Consider the following 15,238-nt stretch of genomic DNA (forward strand, 5'->3'; position numbering starts at 1 on the left):
GACTTGAGAGTAGTACTTTCCTGGAAATAATGGTGTCTATGACATTAAAATGGTAGCAGCTGCCAAGAGAGGCAGACCTCAATGATAAGTACAAGAACGTTTGGTCATTTTAAATGGCATATCCCTAAAGTTGTCTATATACGGTCAGGGAAAAACTTTATGAACCAAACAGAAGCAGATTGTAACAGAGCAAGATTGAAATGGTCCTGCTATGTCTATATTTCTGTGATTATGGCCACCCTTAGTTGTTGCATCTCCTTGAAAGCTGATTCTGCCCTGAGGAGTTTAGGGCAGGCAACGTTACTTATGTAGGTTTTGTCCATGATTTTGGTACTCATGTTCATGCTCATTTGTCCTCCATGTTTTATGGTCAATTAAACCCAAGTTTGGCCCTACATGTTTCAGGTAAGATACCCTCCAAAAAGTTGGTTAACCATGCATATCTATGATAGCATTTTGAATGTGTTTCCACATGCTCCTATTTACTAGTGTAAGCATAAAAAACAGGGAGGCTTCCTAAATATGAAGGAATTTAGGCTATCCTAGACACTCAAATCATTTTTTTATTAAGGGGAATTTTGGCTTTTTCTATTAATATTGTTAAGCTACTAGACCAATGACCGTATTGGAAGGATACCTGTGTATTGAGTCTCAAGCTAAAATATTCCATGAAAGCTTTATCTAGGTGAATCAAGCAATGCCACACATAGGAACTCTCTCAGTTTGTCTGAAGGCTTCATTAATCATGTTTAACAAACTGTTTATCAGGCCTTCGCGATTGCTGTTGATCAACAGGTGGAGGTTGAAGGGGTGGATACAGTGCTTAGGCTTGTGATGGGCACTCACAATAACCCCCCCCAAACACTCACACTTACACAAACACCCAGACACACATGTACATTCACACTAAGATATGCACACAGACACTTAACGCTAACACACACATCCAGACACTAACATAACTAGATATTCAACACAACCAATCAGTAATACATGCACACATGACACACTAACATAACCAGACACATAGTTACACACACTCACACACACTAACATAATGTGACACTCCCATATACTTATACTAGCACAACTAGACATTCAACACTAACACACACTAACGCATGCACATCCAGACATTCACTAACATACCCAGAAGCAAAAATACACTTAAACAGACACACACCTACTCACAAACACACACTAACATACCCAGATGCACACATACAAAGGTAAACATCCCTAGACACACACATCAACACTAACATACCCAGACAAATATACCCAGATATACAAGTACTCAGACACACAAGCTAACATACCCAGACACACACACACATATCCAGACACATGCATAACCATACACACACAAACACGTCCAGACACATACAAACTCATACACACAGAGACACAGGAAACTCACTTACCCCTGACCCCACTAAAAAGAACAGTGTATGAAACTGCCTAAAGACCTATAAATTACAGAAGATAGCTGCTGGCCCAATTCTTTCAATCTGAACAGCCCAATGTCAGTTGGAACCCCCTATTTGCTAATCCACACTAAAAATGTAATAAATATAAAAATGGCGTGCTTTCATAGAGAGTAGATATCTGATTACATGTCTTCCTATATCTTTTACATGTATCTGTGTGCTGTGTGGTACAATTGGTTGGATGAAAAGACAGCTCTTTAAAGGAAGATGCATGTAAAAATGTATTGTGTAAATTGGCAATTGTTTCAATGGAGCCCTGCTTTATATATTTTCTATTAAGTATGGAAGATACTACCACAATGAGACCATCCAGTTTTGAAACTGTTTGGAAACACCATACAAACATCATGCTTTGAAGCCAAAATAATGCAGCCCTGAAAACTGCTCCCTCCCCTAAGGAGATGTGTTTATATCTCTTACTAGGTTTTATCTTTTTCAGCTTTTCTATGTTCTTTTAGATAATTAAAAAGCACCCATTCCCATCTTGTTTACAAAATACTCTGAATGCTTGTCGGATCTGTCAGAGATAAGGAAATGCTCCAGGATATTGGAATGGGTAGAATGGGTAAAAAAGAATGAGGCACACAACATTATCCAGCAGCACCCTGAGGACACCTACTAGTGACCAGAACAGAGCAAAACACTAACTATCCCTTAATTACTGCCCATTCCTTGCAAGTAACTACATAATTCCATAACACACAATACCAATAAATTATTAATGATCAAAGCCTTCATTTAGAATAATGCACCCATACACCGTGCATGTTTATTAGGGTTTTGCTTGAAATGGAATCTCATGTAACTACTGGTAATTATTGATTGTGTAAATTCATGGAAGTCAGGCAGACACCACTTTACCTTAGTCATGTATAAAATGGAGTATAACTCATCGCACTCAGCCATAACAGAAACATAGAAAATATAAACCTATAACACCCTGTCACGTGTTGAAGTAAAGTGGAAAAAACAGTTCTTTATTCTTTAAAATCTATAAATATAGAAATGAAAACAACCACAGTAACAGGATGGTTGAATTCATATGGTATGTTCAAACTCATAAAAAGTCCAGGGTTCAGAGAAAGGAAGGGAGATCCTCACGTCAGGAAATACCAAACCTCCTCTGTGCGGTCACTGTCTCAACGCGTTTCGCCTCTTAATGGGCTTCCTCAGGAGAACAAATTCAGAGTAATCCGCAATATAGAGTAACAGGAAGTTACTGCACTATGTGGTTGTTTTCATTTCTATATTTATAGATTTTAATGAATAAAGAACTGTTTTTTTTACCTTTGAAGAGCCTCTTTCACCGGCTATACTTGTGAGTGCATATACTCATCACACATATTGATTTTTACATACGTTATCACACTATCAGATATATTTTTCTTTTTTTCCTATATACACACGCGCCCCGATTGCTGTTTCTGTACGATAACAGAAACATAGAAATATAGAATTTGATGGCAGATCAGAACCACCAATCCCATCTAGTCTGCCTATTTTTTTCTCGCTTTAAAGACTCAAACCTTAATCAGTTCTTGGTCTCATCTTAGATTCAGGCTAGCCTATGCATGTTTGAATCCCCTCACTGTGTTAACCTCTAGCACTTCTGCTGGGAGGATGTTCCATTTATCTACCATCCTCTCAGTAAAGTAAATCTTCCTTACATTATATCTGAACCTCTGACCCTTTTTAGATTATGTCCTTATGTTCTAACATTTCTCCTCCTGTGAAATAAACTTCCCTCCTTTACTTTGTTAAATCCCTTAAAGTATTTAAATGTTGTTATCTCATCTCTTCTCTCCTCCAAGCTATACATATTTAATTTACTTTCTAATGCCACATCTAGAGCAGTCATGTGTCTGTGGGCACTGGTCACCACTTTAAATAATTTAAAACCTGGCTTCTCACAACCTGCCTCAACTTGCCTACTACAGACAAACTATGGGAAAACTAAGATTAATTGCTTCCAATTATGTGATAGGAGCTTGGTCCAGCAGCATATTAATATACAGTATGAGGCTTGCTGGATATGCTGGGAGCAAGTGGAGCGCCAGTTTAAGAGTTAACACAGCAGCACTCTCTGCCCAGCTTGGTATTCAATCGGGTACACTTACACTCGCTTCTGATGAGGCAGGTAGTAAACCACCGATCTGAGCGGATTCTATCCCTTTAAACGAAGCTCAGGAGGCTACTACCGAGGGTCATGTGATTACTGATTGATTACAACACTGTTGGGAAGTGGTGAAAGCTGCAGGAGCAGACTAGGCAGAGGTACGTCCAAGGGAGGAATGTGCATTTTGGATGTCATCCTACACTGCAGCACGGGGCTTATACGGGGATATACCGCAGGACCTATTCAAGGGCAAAGGGTGATGCTATGCACAGGAGGTAATGCACAGCACCCAAGGCACTGAGGATGCAAACCAGAAATATCACACAGGCATGGTAAGTGGATATTTACGCCTTTGTATCAATTTGATCCATACATCGATCAGTGATATATATATATAGGGATGCTGGGCACATTGCATAAAATAACAAGAATCGATTCACACAATGGGATTGCAAGCTGATCTATAGGTAGCAATGCATTAGTGAGCATGTGAGATACAGAACAGCAGTGTAACCCCTTATAAAAGAAAGGCAGTTGTACCACTCACTGGCATTTCCAAACAAAGACATGAGATAAGAGTTTCGTGGCTTGCAGGGAATTTAGACACAGCACCTTTCTTTTTCTGCTGCCTTTGTCTTGAGATAACGATTTATTTATACAAGAGGAGCTGGGGAGTTTGCACAACATAGATCCCTGCCAAGAAGTTTGAAGGCAGGATCACTGGACAATAATACATATATGCATATTTAATAATAGATCTGCTGGGAAATGCTGCATGTCTTTATGATAGGGGAGATACTAATGTATGGCTGCTGCTGCTTGAAGTCAGCAGATATGCATCCATTAAGAAAGCCTTTATAAATGCAGGGAAATATCTAAGCAGGTGTATTTATTGCCCTGAGCAGATAGGGTTTTCATGTTCAATCACTGTTTTTTTCTTTGAGGATTGTACAATTCAGAGGTAGCATGTTCCCTGCTGATTGTACATTTCCTGGCTTTGTCACATCCCTGGCAGGACAGATCTGTGAAAACGGATAAGGCACAGAGCAAGGTATCTTTGTGTTGTGTTAACTGTGTATGCAGAAATACGATACGCATTATCAGTAAATATTATCTAGATATGCACGCACATATATGTATATGTGTGTATATGCCGTTTACAATGTCTATAAATATGGCATCAGTTGATGATGTTGATGGACCACCAATATTCCAAAAACCAGCACTTACTGAGAAAGGTGTGAGGGTCTTATTACAACATGTCAGCACTTTCAGTTCCCACAAACTGAAACCTAAATGCACAGAGCATCAAATTTATTAATATACAACTTCAGAATGAGATGTCTTTGTAACAAAGGGGGGATCCTTAATTTTTTATAGTATTAGACCACAGATCCATCAAGTGACCTACCACTCCCCCTTACTGCCTCATTTAAATTTTTATCCAGCTCTCTTCGCCCGTCCTTCAGACTCTATTTTACTTCAGCCTTCCACCCTGCGTACTTTTTTCCGCCTTTACTGTTTACCGCCATGTTTTGGCATGGGTAAAAGCCACAGATCACAGTGCTAGCTTACCAACATCTGGTGCACATTATATGACAAGATGAAAGATCATCGTTATCTGTCCCTGAATTTTTGAGGTCTACGCATTCATTTTATGATGCCATGGAGAGCCTGAATATGATGTCATATTGCAGTGCTCCACGTTATGAAACCACTGTACGACTGCAAGGAAGCATGGATATATTGTACAGTGCTGCGGAATATGAGCTATATAAATCAACGAGTAATGATAATATATAGCAGTGGAAGAAAAGTATCCTTGTGCTTTAATGTGCACACCACAGCAGATCTGCTGATCTGTCCAAATAGTCCTTTGGGTTATATCCATTAGGACAATCCGTCCCACCTCCAAAGTTCAGATTTTCTTTTTGCACGCACATATTAAAAAAAATATGGTACTGAAAATTCCGATTTCTGATATTTTTTTTATTATTATTTATATATATATATTGTTATTATATATTATTTTTTTTTATATATTGAACTCTACAATGGAAAAAAATATTCCTGGGCCTTTAATGTAAACATCAATTTAAAAACTAAATCCAGGGTTGAAATTTTTAGAAGGTTGAATTAGTATTTGTTACCTGACAAGGGCACCAGAACAGATGCCCATGATCAGTACCTTGTAAAAAAAAAAAAAAAAAGTGGGTTACGTATAAAGGGCAACTCTGGTGGTACAATGTTCCTTGCGGTTTCTTTTCTTACGGGAACTCATTCATATCTCAGTAGGCCTGGTATATTTGTCTGCCGAAGACTTGAAAGAGATGCACATTTTTGCACTGTTCTTATACCCTGTCCTTAAGTGATCTCTTATGTCTTGTGTGTTTCCTGAAAAATACAAACACATACATTGCTTCCAATTTGAGCCAATTTTCCTGCAAATCAGCTATTGTTTGAGGCATCAATAATCTCAATACCAAATTATTCTTGGGAATTTAACGCATTGGCCAAGGGATATCACAGAGCAATTAGTAAAACATTTTATAGCGCCTGGACTCGTTTGCATGTGTTAATATTCCGGAGCAAAATAATTAACTGCACTGGCCTACTGTTTTTTTCCCTCTCTAGAGAACCAGCTGCGGAGTTGGCAGTTTTACAGTTTATTTCAATTTCAGAAATTATTTGAAAAAACGGTACATCACTTATATGAACTTGTGCAGAAAAACTATTTCTGAGAAGTGTAAACAATCTGCCATGAAATGAATACGGTCAAAATGGTAAACTTAATGCAGATTTGTCAATTTCCCCCCAAAACCACATTTTACATTTCAGTACAGTAAAGGTAAACATGCGATAGTGTTTACAGATTTAAGATAAAATATATTTGTATTAGAAACCTCCCGTCTGAGGACCTTGAGGCTGCCATCTTAACCTTTCATACCCCAACTTTTGTGGGTTTGTTTTTGGCGCCGCCTTATAATCTAGTGAAGCAAAGTGCCCGGATATGACATCATATCCTAACATTCCAAATCAAAAGTTCCCAGGGTGGCACATTGTGACAGAGTTTCACTCTGGAATCATATCAACCTCAATTGTTTTTACCGCTTAATTGGGAAATCTCCAACTGTTCCACCATTACAGCTGCCCACAAAAGTGAGACAGAGAGGCTGTGTCTGAAGGTCAGGACTGTCTCACTTACATAGTTACATAGGCTGAAAAAAGACATGCGTCCATCAAGTTCAGCCTTTCCTATATCTGTTAATTTGTTGCTGTTGATCCAAAAGAAGGCAAAAAAACCCAGTTTCGCTCTTTCCAATTTTGCACTAACCAGGGAAAAAAATCCTTCTTGACCCCAAAATGGCAGTCAGATTTCTCCTTGGATCAATAAGCTGTTTCCCCATAATTACAGATTATATCCCCGAATATTATGTTTTTCCAAGTATCCATCCAGTGGCTGTTTAAACATCTGTACAGACTCTGATAAAACTACCTCTGCAGGCAGAGAATTCCACATCCTTATTGTCCTTACTGTAAAAACCCCTTTCCTCTGCTTTAGTCTAAATCTCCTTTCTTCCAGTCTAAACGCATGACCACGTGTCCTATGCATAGTCCTGTTTATGACTTAGAATGGGATAGTTGGTTAGGTATGACTGTTTTCTGTTTTCAGAATGTATATAATCATTTCTACATTCTTTACACACATACTATAGATTGGCAAACCAGAAACACAAGGTGTGGGTGCTTTTAATAGATGAGTTTAGTTGTGAAATTATAAATTCCTACTAAAACGTTGGGAGCCTCCCAAATTATTTTAAGGTACTTTTTTTTCCTGGTCAAGGCAAAGGTTTATAATTAGATGCAGTCCCTAAAAATCAGAATGGATCGGCATCACGGCTAATAAACTCTGTCTGGAGAGAAAACAATTTAAGAGCGCAGTAGAATTAATTAGAATGTGTGACATCTATGTAATTTCCATGGCATTAGCATAATGTGTTTTAAAAGGCGAGTAGAAAGTATATTATGGAATTGTAATAAGCCAATATACAAATTAAAAATAACACCGCAGACTCTCAATTAAGATTCATTGGGGATTGTCAAGATGATGTCATGTGACAGGAAGCAGCTGAAGGATATGTGAATCTAACCATGTTGTGGCATGGTACCAGTGACGTATTTACCTAGGACTAATCCAGGGCAGTGCTACTAGCCGCCCCCTCTGATCCAACGGTCTTACTGATGCGTGCAATGACATCATACTTCCCTTTCAAATTTAATTTAAAAAAATAAATTTTCCCATACTTGAAGACATAATAAGTGAAAATTATGCAGCTGAAACATAGTTTCAGTTTTCCGAATGGATATCCTGAGGCAGAACCCATGTGGCATTATGAGAGGACATTTGCCAAGGGGGATTCATAAATAAAGTACCAGTGGCAGAATCTGCACGGAAATTTGTATCTTAATATTTAAAATTCGGCTTTCATGTTTCTAATATATATAATTTATGTATTTCTTGTATTTGATAGAGAATGTTTACTGAACATATGGCATATTACTGTTTAAATGAGAATACACCAGAAGCTTGACTTTTGTAGAAACAAAATGAATGCGTTCTCATAAAATCAATAAAGCATATACATTCTGATCCTATATTGACTGGACGACACTGGAATATAATAATGTCATGTCATGACATGGTGTTATAATAGATTACACATTTATAACCATCATATGTTTAAATACCTTTTAGTATAGATTTGGGCTAATTTTATATTACAAAATAATCCATAATAATAATTTTTATGGATGCTTTTGTTTCCCAGGTTCAATCCTAAAAAAGCTTCTTGGAACTGAAGCAGCATGGAATCCATGGCCTCACTGGTTGTCTACATTGTCATCGAGGTGATCATAGCTGTGGTTTCAGTAGTCGGGAATGTTCTAGTTATCTGGGCTGTGATTGTCAACCAAGCCCTCCGAGACACCACATTCTTTTTCATTGTGTCCCTGGCCGTGGCTGATATTGCAGTTGGTTCTCTGGTTATCCCTCTGGCTATCACAATCAGCATTGGACTGAAGACAGAATTTTATAGCTGTCTTATGGGGGCCTGCATTGTGCTGATCCTCACCCAGAGTTCCATATTAGCACTGCTGGCCATTGCTGCGGATAGATATCTTAGAGTCAAGATCCCAACAAGGTTAGTGTATTAAGATGTTTTGCCTGATTTGTGCTTGATAATTGTATTTTGTTCCATGTCTTTCTTTCTTGATATCTTTTGACAGTTTTATTGATGTTGAAATGGACAGTCATTGGATGAGTGAGTTAAGCATTGTTTGCTTTGGTAATTGCCTTCATTCAATGCCTTACTTAGAAGCACTCATTAGCAGCCCAGCTGGGTCTGGTACACATGTTCATGTTCTCAGCGCCTTCTACTCATAATTGATAAGTGAACATTTTTGAGTCTCACCTAGCACAGGGAGGCTTTAAACTGCTGAGTACGCTAATGTGACATCATCTCGAAAGGACTAGATCATACCAGGAGCTCACCATGTATACTTTCATCTACTTATGTGGATGTGATGCATCCAGTCACTTAATGGCTAATTGGGTGGTTCCTACAGTATTCTGACATTTTTCGCATGTAGAACAAATATCCTGAGATGTTTGGATTTGTCACACTGGATCTCTATGGCCACCGAGATTTTCTTCACCAGGCTTCAAGAATTTTATGAGGACACAACAAAAAGGGATGTACGATGTCGTTCTTTTAAGTAGCAATCCTATCATTGAGTCTTCTCTCCCAAATTACGTTTTGTCCTTGTTAATGTCCACTGAAAATCTCTTAAAACTAAATGTAAAGTATTTTTTTCAACTCATTTTTTTATTTGCGTTTCCAACAGGTTTACAAAAACAAATACAGAAACGTAAAGTGTTTTATGAAAATACCTTAGGTTTAAAAGGTATACTACATAGTTTTTGAAATAAAAAAATTCTACATTGTATAAAGTACATTTTTACTTTACTTAGGGCAACCAAATTATTAAACCTTAATCATTAATCATAGAAATTCTGGAGTAAGACCCATAAATTCCCCATGATGTTTATAACATGACCTTTTATTTCTAGCCTTTGTTTAAAAAAAAAAAAAAGACTCAACAATGGGTCAGCACACGTCTCATACACACATGCGCACGTATTATAAAGTGCAACCCCCCCCCCCCAAACTTTCACAATAATTGCTCTGCGTAGTAAACAAAGATATTTTATGAAGCTGCTATCCAGTTCCAGTGTGTGCGTATAAAACTACTTGTTATGTGCTGCGGAATATGATGGCGCTATATAAAACAAGAAATTATAACAGATGATATCCCGTGAATACATTAATCAAAAAGTTGTGATATTGTCCTTCAGACAGTTGTATTTACAGAATTATAGGTCTGAAATTCCAGTTAAAATTTACAGCAGATTGCAGGTGTCTGCTTGCTGCTTGAAAACAGACAGAAAGATTATGTTATTTCAGAAATCAACCTGGCACCAGCTGGTTTTATTTTTAACTTTAAGGTAGTGGCTGCAAATCTGCAATTTTTAGAAACATTTTTACATTTTGTCATTTTTCTAGCAGCTGCTAATTAGACACCAGTCTTACTGTTTTCTTAACAAGTATTCATTTTTACAGAATCATAACGAACCGGGAAATGTTTTAAATAACTTTGAGTTCTCTGATAAAACGTACATTTTTTGTATGCTTGGAATTCAGAAAGCAAAGTGTTTTTTTGGTGGGTTTTTTTCCCTCATTTCTCCAACCAAACAGTGGAGGCAGTCAGTAATAGATTATCCATTAATTACATTAGGCACACATGCCCCCCCCAACTGTCCCGATACGGGCAGGACGGTCCTGATTTTGGGACTCTGTTCCTCTGTTCCGCCTTTCCCTACCTGTGCTTTGCCAGGGCCATAGGAAGGGTCAGGCAAGAGAGGCGCTCGCTTCAGACCTCGGCTTCCCTGCTCCCTAATCACAATGCGCCGGCAAATGATGTCGAGCACCGAGATATGATGTCATACCCTGCACTCTGCATTAATAGGCGGGGCATAGTGATTAGGGAGCACTGAAATGACCAACCTGGTGCTCCCACGAGAGGATGGAGGATGAGAAAGGTAAGAGATGGGGAGAAAGAGGTGTAAGGGCAGTGTATGTGTATATATGTGTGTGTGTCTGTAAGCATGTGTGTGTAAGAGCAGTGTAGGTATTTGTTTCCTTTGTAAGCTGGTGTGTATATGTGCATATGCATGTGTAAGGGCAGGTGTGTGTAATGGCAGGGTGTGTATATGTGTGTTTATGGGCAGGTGTATGTAAAGGAGGTGTGTAAGGGTCCTGGGAGGGAGGCTAACATTGGCATTAAAAAAACGAAATTTCTGCTGCTGTGGACTACTCTGCCAATGATGCTCAGCCAGCATCATGGTGGACACCTGGCTTGCTGAGCATCATGGGAATTGTAGTTTACAGCTAACATCTGCAGCTGTATCTACTCATGAGAATTAAATTCTATGTGCTGGTTATTTTTAAAATGCATGACTGTCCTGATAAAAATGAAGCGTGTTTTGCCCCATGGCCAAATTATTGGCGGTTGCTGCAATACATTGGAGCAATTACTTTTGACTTGTGGTGGTGATTATATTAAATGTTTTGGTGCAATGAAACCTAATAAACTTGATAGAAACCAAACAAAAATCTACCTAGTTGTTTGGTGGTCAGTAAACATCTAACATATCTAATGTTCAAACACAAAGTTCTTTACATTTTTTCTTTCTAGGCTTTATAACTTGAATCATTTTAAAGTGATCAAACTAATGCTACACTGATCTGACACTCATACCACATTTGCACATTTCATCCACTTTTGACCTCCAGTTCTCATAACTATTATGAACTATGATCATTGTCGAGAAACACCTTGCAAGATGAGGAGTTATCAGACTTTAAGGGGAAAATACGAGACCTGGCACTTATATGTCTTGAAGGATTGAAGTACATTCCATACATTTGCCACGCTTGAAATAAAACAGTGTCTGCTCTATGGTGAACAAGCTGAGATTTTACAAAACCAAACACCCTGCACTTTGCATAAGAAGTGGTCGATATAAACTTCCAAATGCATGTATCCTTTCTTGTTTCCTAGGTATTATTATTATTTATTGATTTATATAGCCCCATCATATTCCGCAGCGCTATACAGTGGGTAAACAAGTACATAGTCTAAGCTCTCTTTCCACGTTCAATAAGGTAATAAAAATTCCATAGAGTTTGAACTGTTTTTCCAAGTTTTCAGGATCTTTATAGACATTTAAGGCAATTTTGTAATAAGATCCTTTGATCATATCAGCAGATAGGGTCATGAGAACCAAATGATTTATTAGGTCCATAAGAGACATAAAACGGACTATGTTCAGTCAACATCCACTATTATGTACCCTGTTTGATAGGTTAGATCCAAAATTAGCATTAAACAAATACCGTTTCTTGTATCCTGTTATGTAGGTCAGTTCTCAAATCCATATTAAACAAGACAGGGAAAGGCTACTATTAAAGTGGGCCATTATTAGAAGAAATGGTGCCTCCAAAGCCCTGGGAATATGTCCATCTAAGGAAATCCAGAGATTAAAAACAAGACTGAAGCTGGCAATTTAGTGAGTACACTGAAAGGGATAGAGACATGTTGGGCAGAACATGTAGTAGCATCAAAGGATTGGTCGTATGCAGCATCTAGGGACTAAACATGTGGCAGTTCACTTTATCATACTGTAAAACTTTAGCTCAACGTGCGAAATGGACTCTAATGTGCAAAAAAAATGCTATAAGCAGTTTGAAGACAAAGGTGGCACAGACAAGCTGCCTAGAGTAAAGATGGCACAAATGTGTGGGGGAACAGATGGCACAGGCAAGCTGTTTGGGTGCAAAGGTGGCACTGTGAGACATGTTGCTTGTAAAGTTGGAGTACCCTAGGACAAATTTCGCTCTGGTGCCCTGTGGTTTCTAGTTACTACGCCCCTGGTGTGGCTTATGGGCACATGAGCATATCAAATATATGGGGCTGGTATCCATTATTTCCAGGGCTGCTTTCCAGTTCCAGTTGTGCTAAAAGCTGTGATAGCTATTAGATGTAATGTTAATAATAATACCTATTTAGCCCACATCAGACCTTAGAGCAGCAACTAACTGCCTTATTATTATTATTATTATTATTATTGTTTTATATAGTGTCGTCATATTCTGCAAGTCCGTACAGTGGGTATATTAAATACTCTAACTCTAAATCTAATTCCCAGGATAGATTGTTGTCAGAGCTCTGTTCAGAAGAGGAAATGAAACAAGAGTAGGTGAAATTGCTAGAAGCGGCCAGGCTCCTGATTCAATTTAAATCAATAAATAATAAAATAAAACAAAAACCCCTCCCTCACCTTTGTATCTCGCTCAGCCTTTTAACTTTAGAAAAAAAAATAATGCAATCATATTGTAATCCCTGGGTTGGCAACCTGCAGCTATCCAGCCATCACTATCATTCCTAGCCTTTTAATGGCTAAGAACAGTCAATCTGGCAAGTTCCAAAGTGTAATTGGTCTTGAACATAAAAAAGTGTATGAAGCCTTGTTTTTCCAATTTGGGAGTCATCCAGTAATGGAGGACAGTGCTGTTATAGCACAAGTGCCAGCTTCCACATTACGGGAGAATAAATGCAATTTTTGGAATAAATATATATAGGCAGAGCCCATTATTGTTTCCAGTGTGGGTGAAAAACGAAATTGTGTTTTTAGGGGAGATTTAACAACATTAAAAATATAAATGTTATGAAAACCTTAAAAAAAATGTATTGTAGTGTGCTCAGGGGTTGGTCCGACCTAACAAAGCCCTGGGGGGCCTGATACTGCCCCCATGACCTGCTGCCAGAATACGCCACTGACTATACTGAGACGTTGCAACGTCCTCAACTAAAACAGCAAAACAGGACAAGTAATCAAAGCGTGACAGACAGACGTGTGTGTATCTTGGATATATCGGCATGTGTATCTTATTTTGCTTGCTGTGCTCTGTACACTTTTTGACCAGCCATAAGCAAAGAGAATCAGGGTCCTCCTCGTTGTGTCACTGGAAATGTGATGTGAAAATTAAAAGATTAAGCCTTCGCTGTAAAGCCAGCCAATGCTAAATATACAGCTAAAGAGGGTATCATCAGAGATAAAGGAGTAGCCCAGTGCTTGGTAATAAGGGCCAGTGGGGAGGAAAAGCCGGTTCCTCAATCTTTATTAGAGTCACATCATCATCATTCATCTTCCCCATGGGTTTTATTATAGAGCTGCAGGTAACACAAATACAGGTACAGCCCGTTCATTTTCAGTTGAATTCCCCCCATTGTTTATTTGTAATAATTATCTTTATGCTAAGACCTGAATATATATGCAGTGGAGAACATGAGGAGGAACACTGTGTATTTTACCAAAAGCAACTTTCATGTCTCCCACGTTTTGCCTACAATAGCATGGAATTTAATAGCGCACAGGGTAGAATACGGAGCCTCTATAGAATAGCTGCCAACAGTCCCAGAACCTGTTCTAGAACCTGAGTTTATACCCTAACTCTTGAATGTCATCACTAATGTTCTATGTAATAGGACTGTGAAGAATTGGTAATTATTTTGTCTTTGATCCTGGAAAAATGCCATCAGATGTCCGTTGTTGAATGACAAGGCAGTACTGTTTGTCATATTCATCACATTCTAAGTGTGGTTATTTTGTTATAAAGCACTGTTTCCGCTGTAGCACAATAGTAAAGACAGTCTAAAAATAGTCGTAATGCTTACTTTTCCAAGTTTAGTACCTAAACATTCTGTTCTTTCAAATGATATTCTCATTGTAATCAGGATCTGAGTTTCATATCATGCTTTGGGTTATTTTTTATCTAATGATTTAAATTCGTTCTTAAACTAGACCTAGGTGGCTGGCAGCCACCGTATGACATGCTGGAAGAAAACGGTCACTTATGACATTCTAAATGGCTCAATTGAGTTTATTCACATTTCATATACAAGGCAGGCTGTGACACAACACAGAACACAAACACTGACAGCTTCATCAAGTACATACAGGCATAACATAAGTGCACTCAATTAATACTAAAAACAGTACACTTTAGACATGAAAACACATTTGTAAGTACTGTGTCACTGCAGCCCACCAACACTAAGTGTAAACATTGATGTGAAAAGGATGATAAAGAAGCAATGGTAGTCATCACAACAGTATACACTATAAATAGAGCACAACAATTGTGATAGAGGGTGGACAGGGGATAGAGAAAGGGATATCACACAAGTCCAAAGGGTTAAGGGGATCAGATGAGAGGTGGCATAAAAGTTAGTCCTTCTCCTCCTCCTCAAGATTGTCAATAATGAAGTAGTCTTTAGGCAGGCGGAGGCTTAGCCTGCGAGAGTTTCACATAGTGACTTATTCCCAACTCAGGTTCATGCGGTTCCTAGCAAATCACAACATGTGTAGAACACAAGACACCAGATGTTTAAAATGACAGCTGAAAATATCAACAAATGTATTAGGAATCATCTAACGCATTTATTTGTA

The 15,238-nt window shown here is 38.4% G+C and overlaps 1 protein-coding gene across 1 annotated transcript in view; it reads left to right on the forward strand.

Moving 5' to 3' along the window:
• The first annotated feature begins 3,762 nt into the window (after positions 1-3,762).
• ADORA1 (adenosine A1 receptor) overlaps positions 3,763-15,238 on the forward strand; it is a 31,062-nt gene continuing 19,586 nt past the window's right edge. The window contains exons 1-2 of the mRNA XM_053457516.1: positions 3,763-3,938; positions 8,436-8,807. Of these exons, the coding sequence (XP_053313491.1) occupies positions 8,473-8,807 (335 nt within the window). The 5' untranslated portion in view covers positions 3,763-3,938; positions 8,436-8,472. The remainder of the gene's footprint in view (positions 3,939-8,435; positions 8,808-15,238) is intronic.

Source organism: Spea bombifrons, chromosome 2 (genome assembly GCF_027358695.1).
Source record: "Spea bombifrons isolate aSpeBom1 chromosome 2, aSpeBom1.2.pri, whole genome shotgun sequence".
NCBI classification, from domain to species: domain Eukaryota; kingdom Metazoa; phylum Chordata; class Amphibia; order Anura; family Pelobatidae; genus Spea; species Spea bombifrons.